The 20,580-nt window shown below is 31.9% G+C and overlaps 1 protein-coding gene across 1 annotated transcript in view; it reads left to right on the forward strand.

Annotated features, from left to right (window-relative positions):
* The window catches only part of mmd (disintegrin and metalloproteinase domain-containing protein mind-meld), a 2,100,572-nt gene that overhangs the window by 643,292 nt on the left and 1,436,700 nt on the right, over nt 1-20,580 (forward strand). The window contains exon 9 of the mRNA XM_089595760.1: nt 9,674-9,748. Within this exon, the coding sequence (XP_089451886.1) occupies nt 9,674-9,748 (75 nt within the window). The remainder of the gene's footprint in view (nt 1-9,673; nt 9,749-20,580) is intronic.

A 20,580-nucleotide genomic window follows, 5' to 3' on the forward strand; every position in this document is an offset into this window, starting at 1 on the left:
TTACTTATAAATTTGTAAAAAGTCCAGCTTATAAAGATGAACCAGTTTTTTGCCGATATGGTAATTTTTTAATAAGATATTTTGAAACAAACCATTAGTAACAAAATCGCACTTATGTAAAGATCATTTTGTTGACTAAAAATTACGAAAATCGTCATGCCATAAGTGAATTCGTAAGCAAGACGTTACAACGCAAAACTAAGCGTAAGGGGTCTCGGGACTTATGACAGAAGCAAAGCCACCTTGTATATGTGACAGTGTAATATTATCTGACAATAGCTGCACTAATGTCTGTTGATAAACACTTGGTGTGTATGTGTGTGTGTGTGTGAGAGAGAGTGAGTGTAAGTGTCAAAACATGCGTGCACGTTCACACACTTGTGATCAATGTTCACAGATCAATGTTCCTTTTATGGCCAAAAATTATATTATACTTGTTTCTTTAATATTTTTTTGCTTATTGTGAGCTTCAATAAAAAATGTTTTGGTTTTTACTGGTACAGAGTAAAATAGGCATTATTATTCTTATTTTCTAATATGGGTTGTAATTGTTTCATTTATTTGTTCATAAAAATATTGTATGACTAAAATGTATATAATCATGAAAAACTGTACCTATTGTTTTCTGATTATGTTCTTAACTGTACCTACTGTTTTTTGATTATGTTCTTAATAATAAAAATTTCTTAAAATCATAAGCTCAGCATAACATTTTAAAGAATTAGGTTTTTTTTCGCTTGTACAATACAGTTGTATTTAACAAAAATATAATTGTATAAATTTTTCGATGAAGCTTAGTACGATTATATGAACAGTTCCAAAGATGTATAATTTTTGACTCAGTCCCTATTTATGGAATCATCTTCACAATTAGTTATTTATTGTTTGTATAACTCAACTTTTCCGGATAGTTTCAAAAGATAAATAAAAAATGCAACAAAATATATTTTTTTATTAAATATGTTGCATAGCAAATACATATGTTTTGATATTCTATAAAAAGGAAAACGTTCCACGAATAGGAACGTTAACCTAATGTGCAGAGAAGCGTAATTATCGTATGTTTTTATATATTAGTATAGCTGAGCAGAACTTTGTCTGCTCTCATGTAGTCAACCAAACGCTGCATGGTGATACATACTATAACTGAGGTGATATTAGACGGATATAAATACATTAACATGTGATTGTCCGAATATTCATGCGTTTGACGATGCATCAGAACGTTTGATTTCAGTATTTCTGCTAAGGATCTCTCTCTGTGTATAGGTATTGACTTGTAACCAGTTAAAATATAAGCTTTAGCTGCAGTGGCTGTTGCTGAGTGCACAGGTAAATATGTACGCACGGTACAACTAAATAAGGAATGAAAATGTATCATGCATATAGTATAGAGGATAGCTTGGTAAGCTGCTCGCCAACCAGCAGTAGCAGCACAGTAATATATACACATATGTATATAAATATAAGTTCAATTTACAGCTGCTGAAAAAAAAAACGTGATCACGTCGCAAGATTACATCATTTTTTAGGAAATCACTCACCAAGTCCAAATTCCAAGCGTCCTAAAAAAAGCTTCGACTTACAAAATAAGCTTCTGCTGGGGCCTGCCAGATAATGGCAATCAGAAAAAATAGGGTTAAATATTAAACATCTTATGATTTTCTTAGAAAATTCAAAATATGTTTTAACGAAAAAGTTTATGTAGTTTTTTGCTTACAGAGGACACACTTATACTGAGGTTCAGAGCTGTTACAAATTTTTTGACAAAGTAAATGTAAATCTTTATTTTTTTTAAGGTTATACGTCACTTATTAAAAACAATTAGAAATCTATTTCAGAAATTCCAGTTGCAAAGTGCTTGTTTTAATAAGACCTACGAATAACATACCATTAACTATGGTTTTTGTTAAGTGGCTTAAAAATATAATTAAAAAACATAAATTTTCAGCGTTTTTTGTCATGAAATCGCAAGCAGAATGATAATGCCCACATTTCTAATGGGTGTTTTTCTAAATACGTGCGCTGTACCACCTAGTAATTTGAATAAACCATGTGAGATACTGTTAGTAATAACATCTTAGATCAGCCTTGTAAGGAGCTAATTCAATCGGCCTTTATGTAGATAGATTTCATAAACTATAGGAAAAAAGTTTTTAGTTTAGAGAAAGATTATTCAAGAAGGTGAAGTAACATGTATTAGGCGAAAATATAAACAAGCATAAGTACTTCAGAAAACTTTTTTGGAATAATAGTTTCAGTCAAGTGAGTATGAGATAAGGAGCCGTAACTTTCTTTAATGATATTGTAGAAGTGGGCAAATTTATTTTACTACGAAAAAAATCATGTGCATGACTAACTCGCGTTTTAATACATGTGTATGTGTGGTACAAGTATCTTAAATATATAAGAAAATTCTTGCTTCTTCTAAATTTTTACCGAATGATTGTCCAATGAAGGTGAAACGCAGTTCTTTTTTACTTATTAATTTCTCACGTAAGCAATGCTGTTTACATTTAAAGTAGCATTATAGAAAAGGTCATAGCTATAACCTTTCCTAATACAATTCTTTCCTTCTTACAGATTCAGGCTCAACGATTTAAATAACTTCATAAAACATTGTATACATAGATTATTATCAAGAAAGAGTTGGAATAAATTACAAAAAACATTATAAGAAGTTAGTACATTCTAAAAATTGGTAAGAAATTGTATGATCAGTTATTCAATTATTTTTTTTACAATTGACGACTAAAAGAAAACGAAAAAATTATTTATTTTAATGAAACTCATAGTCACATGTAATTTGATGTGCATAAGCAACAGAGCCTTGTATTAATTTATCTATCTTTTAGCTGCTTGCGTTATATTTCTAACATTAGGTGATAAAGAGTTTTTACAGTAGAACTTGCAAACAACGTTGGTCTCTCTTAGATTATCTGTTAAATGTTTAAAAAAATTTAAATCTGTTAAATGTTTTTGAAAAAATGATGCCGTCAAGCTTATTATGTCAGAGAGATTATGTGTGAATTTTGTAAGGTTTAATTACGTGGGATATTTAATCAAAACAGCTACCAATGTATGATACACAAATTTTGCATGTGGGATAAATGTTTAGGGTGGTTTTACTACGATTGATGTTTTTTTGTCTTTTCAATTTAACTGTTCTGTTAAAGGTTATAAGATGCAAACAGTTATTGTTACTTATTAAAAGGATTTTTACCTTTGCAATATGTACTCTGTCATTAATTTTGCTAGTAAGGCATATTACTATACCTTTCAAATTGAGTACAATGTCTTGTGCTAAACTTAAGAGGATGAATCATGAGCAAGCTCAACCACCAGAGGGCAGCAGGACAAGATGCTACCTGTAGATATGGATGTATTATTTGGGCACGGTCTATCATCCTATGTCCTGCTGCCTTTTGGCAGTTGAACTTGCTCATGATTCATCCTCGTAAGATCATGTAAAAAATTATTTTAAAAACGTTCTAAAGAAGGATTTTTGTAAGCCAGTAAGCCAGTTGAAAGTGAAATGTTTTGAATTTCCTACTAAAATTAAATAAAAAAACTCAAGTTTGTAGTCAATCTTCATTTTATGTGTCAACTGTAGGTTAGGATGATAAAAATATTTAATAGTTGGTCAATGTGGTCTCTATAAAAGGAAAACAGAATAGTTATCCCAGAGAAAAAATTTAACACAAAGTTAATTTTATAATTAGTGTTTAAATAAAAAAGACAATTTTTTTCCAGGTCACCTATTACAAGATCAGAAAAAAGTGGTAAAATGAGGAATCCTATAGAAAGTACTCAAAATTTGTTGGAGAAATTTATCCTTGAACATAAAATAGGTAATATCAAATAGGAATCTTGTGCACAGTAAAATTTTGTTAATAGGAAATTAAAATTGATTGATTATACTCAATGCGTGCCAGTCAGTTGTTCTTAATTCTGAGTCTAAGCTAACGTTTGTGAACTAGTAGCTGACGATTGAAAAAATTAACGTATAGTTAGAAAGAAGTTATATATTCTATCCTTTTTTTTTAAGTGTGAATAGTGAGGGAAGGAGCTTAAAGTGCGCAGAGAGGTGGATCCCTACTAGTTTGTGTATGTATGTATATGTAAAAGAGTATTTAAGAAGGTGGATCCCCAATATTTTATGTGTATTCATAAATAATTGCGTGTGTGAAAAGATTGTATGACATGTGTAAATTAATACACTATTTATAGAGTTTGTATACGATTTCTTATGAAGTACGCCAATTTAAGGTTTGTAACAAACTAGATATTCTATTATATAAGATGTTGATGAGTGTAAATGCCAAAAAAATTATTCGTAAAGCACAACAGTTAAAGCTTTGTTTTGTTTTTCCGTTACTGCTATTGTGAGCTTAAATCATCACTGATCCAAAATCTCGAATCCCTCTCGTCATAATAATGCGATTGGTACAGTTGTTCTGTTATCTCATAATCTGTGTAATTATAGCATGAATTATCATCGTTCCAGTCATCATTTTTTGATATCAACTCAGTTTAAAAGAATATCATTGGTTAACCTAATTGAATCAATGTGATTTTGTTTTTGCTTCAATACTACACAATAATAATTTAAAAAGAAGAGCTGTTTTTTTGACGTCTGCCACATGTTGCCTTAAGTTTCAGTAAAATTTTTACTCTTGAATTCTATAAGTAGATTATACAAGTGAGGAATTACCTGTTGGCTGTAGCAGCTTAGATTTATATTGTAGATATTGTCAAGCGGATGAAGGAACAGGGAATAAAGTAAAAATTACAACCAATTTTTTTTAACAACAATTGAATTAACTTGTTTTTGGATCCACTAAAAAGTCCTTCATAAAGCATTAGTGATCACTGAAAAAGCAGTTTTAAACAGTAAAAAATGTCAGATGGTTTCTAGATTCACTCACGCAGTACTATCTAGGGGTATTAGTGAAAGGATTTATTGTTCATATAATAAGTACATAACACAAGTATAGTTAGTATTTATTATTATTTTATTGCTATGTTTCGTCCGAATTTCTCGAACATTATCAAGCAACTAAAAAATTAATACACTTGCACATGTGAAATAGCAATCAAAAATAACCACAAAAAATAGACGGATAATTTAAATTATACCTGACAAAATTATACTAACAATCAAATTGAGTAATCAACTAAAGCTGACTGAGATTGATGTATAACAGACGGTTGTCAAGATCATACTTATGTTATACGGGTACTATATAGAATAAACGAAGACAATAAACAACAATAATAGGGAGAAACAACAAAAAATAGAGAATTAAATATTAAATACATTCAAGACCATATATATGTATATATTGGTGTGTTTATAGGATAGCACACATACAGATGTATGCATTAAAACAGAATACTTTAAATTTCTTAATTGAAAAAAAAATAAGGTTGTACATTTTGCTAAGATATTGGATATCTTTGGGCTTATTATAACTATTATGAGTCCAATCAATACGAATCATTTCTACAAAAAAATCTTCTAATGAACTACTTCTTCATTCAGAATCTTTACTTCCTTTCAATCAATTTAGATTCATAAAATTATAAGTGCTAAGTAGTTACAGATTTGGAGTCAAATCCGCAATTGTGTTCGTTTGTTCTCTTTTGTGATTCTCTTTTTGTCTCTCCTACATATTCTGCAGGACAGTCGTTGGAACTGATTTGGTTTACAACACTTGTATTTTTAAGAATCAGTTATAAAACTTTTTTATTTAACCAAATTAACGTTATTCATAAATGTGAACAGAATATACCCAATCACAATAAAAAGTTCCAGTGTTATTTGTATAACTGATAACTCAACGGCATCTATTACTGTAGGGGTATTTGTTATGGAATTTAATAATCACACTATAAATATATAGTACTTGTATGGTATGTATATTTTTATCAACTTATTACTACTTTTCATTCAAATTTCTCGGACCTCATCAGGCAACAAAAAAATAAATATACATGCACACATAGAATAACAATTATAAAGAGCTACAAAAAACAGACGCAAGACTTCAATTTTTCTCGATGGAATCGAATTAATATTAAAATTTAGCTTCTTCAAAAAATCCTTCAACTAATACCCGTACAGTAATAGATGTCATTTACTTATCAGTTATACAACAAACACTGAATCTTGTTACTGCGATTGCATAAATTCCGTTTATGTCAATAAATTATTTAAATTTGATTAAATAAAAAAAATCATAACTGATTTTTCTTCGCGTTATATAAATAAAAACTTTTTGTACAAACTAATACGGCAAGTAAGGTGGTTGGGCTTAGTACAGGGAGACCTATTAACAAAATTAACAAACAATGGTCAAGACTATGCTTTAAAGAAATCCAGTTCTAACGCTGTTTGCATAACCACGTAACCTACGGTACAAGTGCTTGCTATTTAGGTAGTCTGCTTGCCTGGTTGTTGGATTGACTGTTATAGGTGAGTTGCTAGCCTGCAACTTTTGTTATAACTAGCTCTACCTTTGCACAAATAATTAAAGGTTACTCTTAACTGATCTACTCCAAACATGTTACATCACACTGCCATTGAGTACCTTTCTGTATTATAACACATGTGATCACTTGTGCTTCTAAAGACGTCTTGTAGACTTTCTTTTACAACAAATAAGATCTATGTTATAATTGACAAGTAAGGCTTTTTTTGGTCTTTGCCCATATTCTACACTTGGCAATAGCCATTAATTCTTACGGGTGTTAAGTATTCACGTTTAAAAGGCAGTGGGCAAGTAAGCCACGTAGAGTAGTAGGAAGCACTCATACTGTAGGTTAGTAGAGTGGCACACTTTACTTTTCCCCAAAGCATTTATTTCTTGCAATTAACTGCATAAGCTGTAGTTTACTAGCTTGGCATACAAAGACACAACTATACTAATGTTGCAAACAGTTTTTTAGCTCTGGCCTTTTCCGTATGGCCTTCACGTCCCCTGCAGCCTCAAGTGCCCATCGACAGCTGTTACTTTTGACTAACACTGATTTGTCATAAAAAATGCGCTGTTATGTCCTGTAAAAGAAATTTAATACAAATCCCTGAGCTATTAACTGGTTCACTCGAGATTGGCACAAAGTATACCTTATAACTAAGTTAGTTACTTCTAGCCACGTATCACATATCAATACCACTTGGCCCTAGAAACTCAGAAACTTGGAGTAAGAGGTACGAAAAACTCTATTCCTTCGTTGTATTGCACACCTTTTGCACACAACAACCAATACATATAGCTGTAATAGCCGTACTAACCAATGGTGGTTGTCCCTAACGATGGCTGTTGTGGAGGCTGTTGCATGAGAAGTCCCTTTCAGCTGTTTGGATGCCTGGCCAGGTTGTAGCCCTTGTGTTATCCTTCGTTAGTATCGGAAGAGGGATTCCGCAAAGAAAACTCTGTACCGAGGGTATTAGTTGTATAGCTTATTATATATAGTTGTATAGTTTATTGAGACTTATAATGTTCTCAACCGCTTACTACCTACTCACTCATGGGCCTACAGACCTTTCTTATAATGCCTACGGCACGCTGATTTGATTAAAAGCAAGTTGAGATTTTTCAATATGGCACCACCTAGTGATAAATTAAGTTACCAGATTCACAGTGGCGTGGAAGTTTTAAAATTGGTAAAGAATCCCTTTGCACGGTTAATGATATTATTGCGCGGCTGATATTAATTGAACCTGCAACTCTTTTCTTGATATTTAAGACTCTTAGAAATACCCAGAAAAAATCGTGAGTTACAATAGGAAATAATACTTCCAACTTAGTGGAAACTTCTCTAATTATTAAGCTACAGGGAATACTGAGCCAACACAAAAGGAGAGCCTTAACTTTCTGACGTCAGCTACTTTTTTTTGCTTTATACCTAAAACAATCTGTCTCAGAAAGTCTTGACTCATTGCCTATCGTCAATCAACAATTGCTGATCGGCTTATACCATACTAGGGCCCCCTTCTATTTATTTTATTACTCCTTACCCCTTTTAAATTTGGGTAGCAAGTTATATCGTCACCTCATTAGTTTGATTTCCATGTTTCGAGCTGTTTTATTATTTTAAGAGTTACGGTGTTATCACAAACAATCTATCTGACATTGACTAAGAAGCCACACCTCTCATACCTCAGTCACGCCAGTGCCACCCAATGAGCATGCATACACAGATTAGGCCTGAAAGGCACTACCCCAGCGTCAAACATACGTACCGGCACATTTATCTGCATGTAAGTGATTTATCAAAGGTAGGTGCCTCCGTGACTGTGGTCCACGCTCAAACGCTGCCACGAACTGTTTTAACTATCATTCTATGTGAAGAATGTGATAGTGTACCTTAGTTTCATCTGCAATTATTAATGTGCGTAGAATCTTCTTAAAGGTGTTACACAAAAGCTATAAAGCATCTTCCGAAAAAACCACGTAGTTACATTTTTTTAGTTAAAAGCAAACTTTGCTTCCAATCTTGCAGATATTCTTATCATATTTAACTTATTATGCAAAACTAAAACTACGATTCATATCTAAAATATTATGGCTTTGACTATTTAACACACTTCGTATTTTTAATCACTAAGCTTTTTATTTTTAATTTTATCGATTATTTTCAGAATTTTTTTAGTCTAAAAAGTGCAGTGAACTATGTCTATTTAACAAAATTATTATTTACCTAATCACGAGATAATTGCATACACCAGAAGGATCTCTACAGATCACATTAAGCAAATCAAGGTCTCTTCCTAATGGAACCAACTCAGAAACGCAACATTATTTCACAAAATTCTACACAATCACAATCAGTTATTACTCGTTTCTCAGGTTTTGCGTTTTTCTTTCGTAGAAAAAGGGACGAACCATTAAAAGTTCTAAAAGATTATACGCATACAGCTACAGACTTGTGTAGAAGTGTGATTCCTTCTTTTTTGTATGTCATGTTGAATGTCTGTAGATAAAAAATGTTGTAAGTATTCTTAGGTAAACATATAATTGAATCGAAATACAATAGAAAGTATACTCAGAAAAACTATGTCTGATTTTTATTCCAATCAGCTACGTCTTGCAAACCTTTCAAAAACTTGATACGTACAACCTGTCTGAGCTAGAACTACTATTTAGAACTTGGCGACGAATAAAATTGTAAGTCATTTTACATGAGGAAAAAAAAACACAGTACCTACTTATTTTAAAAGATATTATAAATTTAGTACATAGTGAGGGTGCGCAAATTGTACAGAATGAATATCCCTAGTAAAAGATTTTACAACCAATTCCAGTTTGTGGTGGACAAGCATCACCCCTATTTATACTTGCAGTCTTGCACATTTAGGCTATAATACACAGATTTGGCCTAAGTTTTTCTAATAAGAAGCTTGGCTTTTATTGCAAAGTAAAATTTTTTACTGCTATCTAATCCATTAAATAAAATAAAACATTTGTTTTAATCTTCTTATGATATCTCGAATGACTAAAAAAAATTATACCTTTCTTGCGAAAATAAAACATAAATTTTCTTCTTCATGCATGTTTTGTGTCATTAATTTTTATGTTATCCTTATATGATTGTTGAAAACAATAAAAAATAGCATTGGTAAGTAATAACCACGTCTTAGAAAGTTTAACTATACATTTTTTTACAGTTTGATAAAAGGAATGGTAGTACTCGTGCAGAAGTTGTTCACAATGTTATACAAGTCGCTAATATCGCAGATTTGGTGAGTTTTAATTCAGTGAATAACTTTCATAATAAAATACGATACAACCAAAATAATAAGCATTTATATTTCTCCCAATGTCAGTTTTGTCACCTAAAATAAAGATTTAGGTGGCAAGATGTGGAAAAAAATTGCAAAAGTTTTGGTTTGCATAGAGTGTCCAGCTTTTTTTACATACATATAATAATACTTATTTAACAGAAATAATAGCAAATAAACTATTTAAGAATTATGAAAAAGCATAACAAGTAAACTGTGATGGATAACACTGTAAATTACTTAAATTTCAATGAACTTTACACACCAATAATAGCTGCTATAAAAAAAAAATAAAAAATCTGTAGTGCATAATGTACTAGCTTCCAAGCTAACAATTTGAGCATGTACGTGATATCTATAGCAACATACGGTTGTGCATGAAAAGTACGTACAGCAAAAAATGTAGGTGTACCATAAATGCAAGATAACTGCTCAATTAGCAAGCTGTAAAGCCTCTAAGACTCCGTATTGAAATGCCACTACTTTATGCACAATGGCTCTTTAGACCATCCTCTAATTTCTGTCCTTAACTACCATTGCAACTTAGTGACTGATTGAGTATGAAACTCTTCACTCGATAAAAGCAGCATTCTTATAAAGATTGTTTTACTTTTTTTCTTGTTACCTTAGTTTGAGAAAAGAAAATCATTTATTGTAATACGCAATACAAAAAAAAGTTTGTCAAAATTTTTTGTTTTAAGATAGATAAACGTAGATCCACCGCTATTGAGAATATGTCAAGTGTTAAGCTATTAAATATAGTAACTTTTAACTACCTTTAAAAAAAAGAAAATACACTGCCTTTAAAAAAAGATTTTCAAAACTTCCATTAACAATGTGTATGTAACTTAGAAGAATTATACTATAGGTAAATACAAATAAATTAATCATTTAGAACTTTTTAGGATATACCTTATTTTGATACACAAAAACTCTACACATGAGTAGGTGCTTCGGTTACTATAAGCATTAAGTTATATTAGTTTCGGTCAACATACCAATAATAATAGTTTAAAGGATGTCAAAAATTGCTAAAAGGGCTTGAAAAAAATGTAAGACCATATAAACCGTTATCCATACATTTAAAAAATTGCAAATCACCAATTATGTACAAAAAATCTATAATTTTGTAGGAAACCTCATAATATACTGAACCTAAGGGGTCTTTGGACCCCTGACAGAAGCAGAGCTGCCTGAAATACGTGGAAGCGGAGCACTATTCAACATAATTTTACTAATAATGTGTGTAGATACAAACAAACGTATACGTGCCAAAGCATCATAATGCACACACACACACACATGTCACACATTGTGATACGGTAGCCAGGGATTACGACTAGCGTGTCTGTGTGTGGTTTTTACCTTAATCTTTTTAATTAGTTATAGCAACACTCAGTACAATATTATATTTAGATTCTACTAGGGAAAGGGACCGGGATTCAGCTGGCAGTGTACAGTGCTGACTGCAGCAGCATGTAGTGCAATATAGCAAGTATTGTGGACTAGCTTTTTATGACCAATGTAACGGCACTAGTCTGCTGCCACTACAATCAGCACGGCGCACCTCCAATTAGAAATAACACTTTGCGTCTGGTTGTGAACTGAGCGTTTATTAAAATCCACCTAGTTACTAAAATATAAGATTCGATTGGCACACCACAAGGACGCTTCCTCTGATGTGGCTTACTAGTCTATGTGTTGCTATACGTTACTAACTTCCGTAGGGGTGCTTCGGGTTGACTCTATTTAAACGTTTAGGGATGGGTAGTTATGGGAGGACCACTTTCACTCACTGTATGCACAACGCTAAGATAACCTGGCGTCACCTACCAGTTCAATATTTCGGCCGGACTAATCGTCTTGTTCCCGGCGATGCTGCATGTGCCACGGGCAGCGGAGAGCTTGGGCGACCTGGTTAACGTCGTCGAGGTTGTGTGTTGGCACTAGCTTGCAGTGTTGCGACTACTTAGTGGCTCGGCAGGCGAGAGTCTAACGATGCCACGTCGTGCAGCACCAGTACCAGCCTCGCAGCGAGCCCAAGCGTCTATCCTTGTCTCGCCGCGCAGGCGCAACGTACTCTCTACGGTCTGCCACACACATCACCCAACACAGCCTCACCGGTCGACCACCGCTACCAAGCTATCTCCCAATACACTGACAGCTATCGCTCACGGACATACAGCCTACTTTCATGATATTTCTCATGTACACATTACTAAGGTGCCTTTGTAGGACCACGGGAGGGAGAGTCAAGCCGAGCTCTTAGATTGTTTGTATTATTACGGCCTCTGGGCCTTGTATCGAAATTCCGCGTGTTATACTTAGTAAGCCACATACACGAGGGAAAGAGAGAGCTATCTTTGAGACTCTCGCCGTTTATTCGCGATGGTAAGGGCTCTGTGACGTGCTTGTACACACCTTCGCTTCGCCACGTCACAACATATATGTATTAACACATCGGTCAATTGGCCAAACAACAGTATATTTAATGTAATAGTCAATTACAACGTTGTGTAAGAAGATAGCGATCTTGAAACAGAATTTAGATTATCAAGAAGTATTTATTTAGTGTGAGCGATAAAATGGGAGTAATTAGCATGACGTGCTCGTGTCTAACTTAAAAACTTTCATTTTAACAACACCTGTGGGCCAGATAAGAACTTGTTATTTTTTCTACAACATAAAATTTCAAAGTTATTAACATAAGCAACATTTTCTCCTACTTTCGAGTCTCAAAAAATATTGTCTTTACGGCTTGGATGGTGTTAAAGATGCAAGACCAAAATCTGATCAATTTGACATTTTAAGCTTGACTCCCGTAAAACAATTTTTTTGTAATTAAAACTAAAATTTCACTTTTATTATATATTTTTGTTAGCATAAGAGTTTTGTTTCCGTGGATCAACTGTTATGCACAACGCTCCTATCAAAGTATACCTGTGATTAAAGTTAACTTAAACTCATAAGCTACAACAGACAAAGAATCAAACAATTGTTATTTAAAATAAAAAATGGATTTTTCATTTAAGCAATACTATGTCCTAAGACTTTAAATATAATCATCCCCTGTTAGTACAATAAAACATAGTAGTTAACAACATTCTCATTGTCATACATGTAACTAGCTTTAAAGTACTTGAGGTAACTGAAATAAAGTGTAGATAACAATCTGAAATTTATTTTAGTAATAGAAAAGTAATTATTAAATTGCATTACTCATTGTGCTGTGACTGCTTTCCTTTATTATTTTACAAAAGACCGTATTTTGATGTGAACAGTGCTAAAAATTCTTAAGTAATCTAGCTTAAAAACTTAGACTGATAAGACACATTCTCTTAATATTCATTAATGTAACAGATGTTTTTTAGACTTTGGTAAATAACAAAGTTTAGAAAAATCTGCATGCACTCTACTGTTATTAGGCAAATATTTAAATCAAAAATAATATAAGCTATGAAAAATTAAAAAATAATACTTTTAACGTTTTACCTATTGAGTTGGTGAGGCATATCATACAAAATAAAGAAAAAAAAAGAAAAAAAAGTTTACAAAACTTTTTCTTTTTATTAAAGGGATTAATCACTGTAACTTTGTCAATAATCTCAACAATAGACAAGACACAGTGAAAAGAGAGTAATTTTTTATGTTAAGATGTCCAATGACAGTTGGTAAATAGTTGGAAACAATCTTTCATGCTGGTACTGCTATATTTTTGTGATATATATAATATTATGACAGTACGACAATCGAACATTGTTTTCATTGTTTCTTTGGTCAAATAATATGAAAAGTGGAATCACTGAGTTGCGTTCGGAATCTTAGATAGTTAGGAGATGCAATGACATAATAAATTATTATTAAAATCAAGTCACGTACGTAATGAGTATCTTATTTTCAACCTCAAGAATAAGTTGACTAACCTTTTTTTCTGTTAATTAAAAAAGGAAAATATTTACAAACTCTAAAATATCTTTCTAACGGTATTTTTTCCTTACTATAAAATAATATTTTAGATTATGCCTAACAACTACGAGGAAAAAAGAATTTTAGAAAACTAAGTAATTGTCAAAAACTCTAGTTGCTTCTGACTACATACATAACAATGTTTCACTGAAATAAACATAAGGCTCGTTTTAAATTAAATGCCTTGTACATACTTCTATGTGTGACCAAAATTTTTACAGTAAAATCCAACAAAAACTCTAGAAAAAAATTGACTTTATTTTAACAATAATGTATAATTTTTTGTGTTTTTCAGTTATCTGGGAATTTAAAGTAAGCTTGCTTATTGCACGTTTTTTCTCATTTGACAAAATATAGAACTATCACTAACTTTTCGATTATTTCTACAAAATTGGGCTATTTCATAAAAGAGGCAGTCCTACATAAAAGACTGAGTACTACAGAGTAGTTGAAAAAAAATGTCAAGATCCACTAAAATTCGAGCTATCTGAAGATTTTAGAACATTAAAATTTGTTATTACAGTGTCACAAGATATAAAGTGTTAAACATTTATTTTCATACGAATAACAAATGCAAGATAGTATAGTTTAATAAATAACTTGTTTGCTTTAAATCGAGATTCATATGCGTATTAGTGGAAAGTATAAATGTTGCACACTAACCTTTACTGTTTGCCTTTGTCCTCTAGCTCTATTTTGCATGTACCAAAAATATACAATCGGATATCGTAGGAAAAAACTTTTTCCCTGACATCAGCATGTGTTACTGAAACCGTTGATAGAGCAGTACTGAGAAGTCCTACCTATGACTAAAGATAAGGTTTTTAAAATTTTTTTTTGTGCTCTCTTTCCTTAAACTTTAACTGTCATGCTAGACTAACGCAAGAAGTTGGACATCCGCAGGAAACAAATCTTAAACAATGTCGTGTGTTGTTATTTATCTTACCCTAGGCTTGATTGATTTAAGATTTTTATAGTAATACTGAATACCAGTTATTTTCCTCCAAAATTTTCTCTATTTAACTATTCAGTAACATAGTAAGTACATTTGTTAATAAATAACGTGATGCTCATATTATATAAAGTAATTATAAGATACAAAAAACACTTATCCTTATCTCTTGTTTAGACAACATTGCACTTTTGTCTTTTTTTTAAAGTACTTAAAATAAATATTACTTTTTAAGACTGACACTTTATAGCTATCGAAATAACGTCTAAGATTCTTTAACATCTAATCATAATAATAAAACTTACCTTTGTATACAATCATATATATCACTTTTTGTAAGACATTTTGAGCTCGAGTTTTTCCACACTTTGAGACTTTGATAATCAACTATACAATAAAAACTGAAGAACCATTATAGTTACGTTATTTATAAAAGTAGAAAAACTTTACATTAAAAAGTATAAATGAAGATGGATAAATGTATAATGACTACATCGATTTTTCCAAGGTGATACTGCATTAAACGACAACAATACTATTTGTCCTTATGAACTTAAGCTTATAAAATATTTTCCCCAGTAATGAGCATTACTTCACAAGCCTGACGTTTTTTTTTTTCTTATTACGTCATAATAATGAAGTCAGCATGAAGCAAAATCTAAAGTCTACAAGCAAATATTTTTTTAAGGCTGGTCACAAAATCGTTAGTTTTTTTCTTTTAAGTAAAACTATTTTGTTTTAATTTTTGAAATATCTTCTAAGTAACCTAAATTATTTATAAATATTGTAAAGACAGTGTTATTAATTGTGCCGTTGTTCCAAGTGTAGTTGATCTCATAGTTTTTGGCAATCAATACTCTAGTATTTATTTTTTTGGGTATGTCAGCTTCAGCGTTTTTACTTGCCATGTAAAATTAAAAAATCTGAAACAAGCCAGCTTCTTGTTATCATTATAGTTGTTTACCGTTAAGTTAAATAATCTCTTTCAGCCTACCTTGCGTATTGTCAGAAGCTTTTGTAGAACCTGTTATAAGATAGGCATTGTTTCGTGGATCACCATTGACATACAAATATTTAATTCTTTCGCACTATTATTCAATACTAATAGTGGCTTTTATAATGGGAATAAAAATGATGTTCAATACAATATAGACAAAATAGAAGTAAACGACAACGACAACGATCAAGACGATGACAATAGTATCAGCAATGCCAATAGTGCCTATTAACATAATAATGACAATGACGGGAATAAGAATAGTGACAACGATCATAAAGGTTATAAGAATGATGGTTATTATGTTGGTAACAACATCAAAGATCTCAATAGCTATGACGTGATAGTCAACGATAATGAGGATAACGTCAATTATAACAATGAGGACAAAGATAATGACAATAGTAAGGAGAGTAAGAGTAACAAAATTGATAATCATAATAACAGTACTAGCAACGTTAGTAATAACAACGACTTTGATAGTGATGAGCAGAATAACACATGACGATGAGGATGATATTAATAAAGACAAAAAAAAAATAATAATAATAATTATTATTATTATTATAATAATAACAGTAATAATAAAGACAAAAATCACGGTGCTTAAAATAATGGTGACGATAAATATGTTGACAGTAGTGACCATGAGAAAAGTCATGACAAAATTGACGATAACAGCTATAATAACAGAAATTACTACAGAAATCCTAATAAATTTTATACTGTCTGTGAAGCACTTAATAGTCACCATAAACTTTACAGTTCTGACGATAACGATTCCAACAAGGACAATGATGGCAATAGTAAAGAAAATGGTTGTAACGGAGTAGAAGATAATCTTTGTTATAAGAAGAACAGAAGCAACAATAATAATAATGATAATGGTGAAAGTAATAATGGTTGTAAATTATGTTGATAATGACGGTACTACCAAGAATAATGTTTTTTATGATGATGATACAAATGTTGAAAATGTTGATACGGAGAAGAATCAAAACATTAGTTTCGATAATAAACATAGCTTTTGTGGTAACTGTAACAACTATAACAAAAGCATTAAGGTTTATAAAGTAGACAATGGCATAAAAGATAATGATATGGGCAATAATAAAAATAATTATATTGATTACGTTTATGGTGATAGTTAAAATATAGTGGTTATTTTATTTGCTTAATTCATGTGATAATGGTCTCCTAGACCTCAAGAACTTTAAGTAACATTCTTTTAAATTATTGTTTCATAGATTAAACAACTTAATATCTCATATGAATCTTTAATAATAATTATATTTTTATAAATGTTCACTTTACATTTACATAAGTTCAGGATTAAAAAAACATTAATCTCCAAATATTGTTGTTATCTGCATGTTGCTGTATTTATTTAAATAATCTTTTAATTGTCATGTATTCTGTACTTCTATTAAACATGCTATAGAATAACCTAAATATGTAATACAAGGTACTTGCAATATAATCTGGCTCTAGGCAATGGAAATAGCAACTTCGCTCACGTGTTAAATTCTTCTTGTCCTGAAACATCCACCGAAAAATATATTTATAGATATATATGTAAATAAGCATAAACATTTACACATACATAATATTAAGAGTACGAGTATAGGGGGTGATTTGTCTCTGTGTGTGTGTGTGTGTATGTGTGCGTGCACGCATATAAGAGCGTAAGGCGACGAGTTAGCTTAGGGAATGCGCGAAGCCTCGGTTGGGCGATAAACGCGCATCAGTTGCGGCAATGTTCAGCGGTTGACCGGGAGAGGGTACTTTTTAGAGAGAGTTCGGAGCAAAGGGCTTGAGAACACCGTTTCAAAGAGTTTTTTTTCAAGGGATAACTCAAGGTCTTATTGGAAAACGCTGGAAGTATCTACTACGGGAAAAACATAAACAAAGCTAACTGGATCACTCCACGCTGCTGCATAGTCAAAAAGTCGTAAGTTTTACCCTTTGAGTGCTGCACTGAAAAAAGTTTGGTTGCTGAGAGCTACCTTACTGATAGTGCTCGCTTTTACTCCCCTTTATGGCTTACTTCAGGCGTCATGCATGGTGTATAGCAGACACCACATAGTCAGTTGTGTGAAAGTTTAATCACTGTGGTCCTCAATCTCAACCGTAAGAGGTTGACACATCTTTCCACTAATACCTAGTTTGATAGCAGCACCGCAGTAAGCTATTTACTGAGCCATGCTCTCGTAGAGTTGTGTATACATGTTTTTATTAACTGTTCATGATTGGATTATTCACCACTCCATGTACAATAAGTGTCTTAATCTGTGAACCATTACTTTACATAAAATCAAGCAATACTAAACATATTTAACAGCTACAATTCATAGTAAGTAGTTTTAACTTTAAGAATTGTTTTAAATTTTTTTATCTAGAAAAAATATTTTTAATAACAACATTGCATTTAAGTTATGAAATTCAATTTAACATTCAATCATGTACAAGAATATAAATTAAACTCATTAGTATCGCACTTTTACCATATTAAATACCTTTTAAATCTACGCTGTTTTTACTATCTATCCAAAGTAAATACAACAAAAATATTAGAAGCCTTTTACAAAGAGATGTAATCATTCTTAAAAATCAAAATGACTAGATATTTATAAATAGTAAACAAATTTTTTTTTGAATGTATCTAAATGTCTCTAATGTAGAGACTCAATAAAGAGAGTAGAGTGGAGTAAGGTTGAAAAAACTATCAAATGCTGTTGCTGTGAAATACTGGAATACAAAAATACTTATCATCTAGCTATACACAACTTATATTACTACTTAGTAGTTCTTACCTGAATGAACGCAAATTGTCAGTATTCACAGATAATTTGTATCAACATGTGTGTACAATAATAGAGCAAGTGCGACTATGGTGCAGCACAGTTTATCAACGACTGGCTCTTCTTGAGGCACGTTGTTCGTAACGCATACCAGCTCAGCCAGCCATAGCTGTTGGTCGCGACCACCGCATGAAGGTGGCTAAGTTTGAAAGTCGTCAAACTTAGATAAATAAAAAAAAATTGGTAAAGTTTTATTAAATCGCTCTTCATACGTCCTCAATGACAAAATTAAAGTTTTCTACGGAGACTCGAAAATTATCAGAACTAAGAATTTAAATTTGCAGTGTTTTATCTCCAACACAAATTTTCGCTTTCAGTTATGATTTGCTTCTAAAACGTTAGTATTTTATAACAAAATAAAGAAGCAAGCAACTTTTCTTGCTTGCATTTCTTACCAGCAAGCAACAAAAAAAATTTATGATAAAAACTCACTATTGACAGCGAATTTTTTGCTTCGAAAAAGTATACAAATTCATGTATATAAGATGTAACTTATTTTTAAGGCCTTTGTAAGACAAACCTTATCAAAACTAGTTCCAATTCAAGATAACTACATGTACTACAGACTAACCTGTTTACCTATTATGAAAGTACTGTATTTAACTTCGTACCCTGAAAGCATGGCAATCAGAACTTAAATTATAACTTGATGAGAACTGTCTTATACATAAGACTAAATTTTTTACTTAAGCATTTATTGAGACTTCTTACCAGACCAAACCTAAAATCAATTAAACTTACCACGTAGGAGAAAAGTTGTCAATAGACTTAATTAAAAAAAAAAAGTCAGTTTTTAAGCTTAACAGGATACATTGTGAAGGCATTATTACTATTTTGAAGCAATTGTAGAGTTTGTAAAATTTAAAGCCTGCTTAAAAATACACCACATGAAATAACATTTTAAGATTCTCAAGAAACATATTTTATTCAAAAATTGCTATTCATGGCACTAACAGTTTTTGTTATGTAAATAGATGTATAAACTTCACGTGTATATATTATAGGTTTGTGTGAGAAATTTGTGTAAGTATCAGTAAGTAGCGGTGTGAACCGTTCACTGCTAGAGTTGATATGCCGTGCATATTCTTAAGGCCGATGTGACCGACCATTTGTGGGAGAGATTGCAGACCACAGTGGTTCGAAATTTGTACACATAATCTGTGGCCTTCGTATCTATCCATAATTGGAGCTAAGTGCGATCCATACATTTATGGAGTATATTTGCTTTCATTAGTGGTTGCTCTGACTGAGCAACATTTTTTCAGTGTGGTATCGTCTTCTTATTAATTCATTCGATTTTTTAAGATCCTTGCAAATTTCTCTAGTTGCTGAATTGACTTAACCAAGTAGTGGTCCTGAATCGGTGACCGGTAGCAAAGGAGGACTATTTTTTTAAATCTAGCGTTTTTCCTGGTGAGCAGTGGTTAGGTTTCGGGAAACTTTTCCAGTGCTTCTTTGTATCTTTTTTTTTTGACAGTCACGCTACATCGCTACATGATTTTAATTTGGTGTGGTTCTTGCTGCTCCATTTCTTAGTTAAGGGTTTGGGACACAGCGTTGGACTCACTTCGTGTGAAATCATTTAGTTGGTAGATAAAAACCCCTAGCTTTTCAGTCAACTGAGAAGTAATCTACCGACTGCTTTTCTCGTCATGCTCGAAGTTTTTCTTTCTTTCGAGTTTTGTCATCTAACGAATTTTTCATCTCGAATACGACAATCTCACATTGCGGTCCAAGCAGTGGTGCTGTCTGTGCATGTGTAATATATTCACTTTTTTTCTTTTTTGAATTTGATAGAAGTTTCATGTTGTGGAGAAAAAAGTAGAGAATTAGGCCCGACTGTATTTTAAGTTTGCGCATCATTATTTTGTTTTAGTCTATGATTATCTTAAATTGATGATAGTCTTTCATTATTTTCTATTGTGAATACAAAATTTCTAATATTCTACTGTCAATAGCGTTATATTCTTGATTTTTATTCTAAAGTAGTTTGTAAGCTTAGTCAATAAGGAAAACA

This window comes from Copidosoma floridanum, unplaced genomic scaffold (assembly GCF_036245765.1).
Source record: "Copidosoma floridanum isolate Cflo_tuat_1 unplaced genomic scaffold, Cflo_Japanese_pri ptg000027l, whole genome shotgun sequence".
Taxonomy (NCBI): domain Eukaryota; kingdom Metazoa; phylum Arthropoda; class Insecta; order Hymenoptera; family Encyrtidae; genus Copidosoma; species Copidosoma floridanum.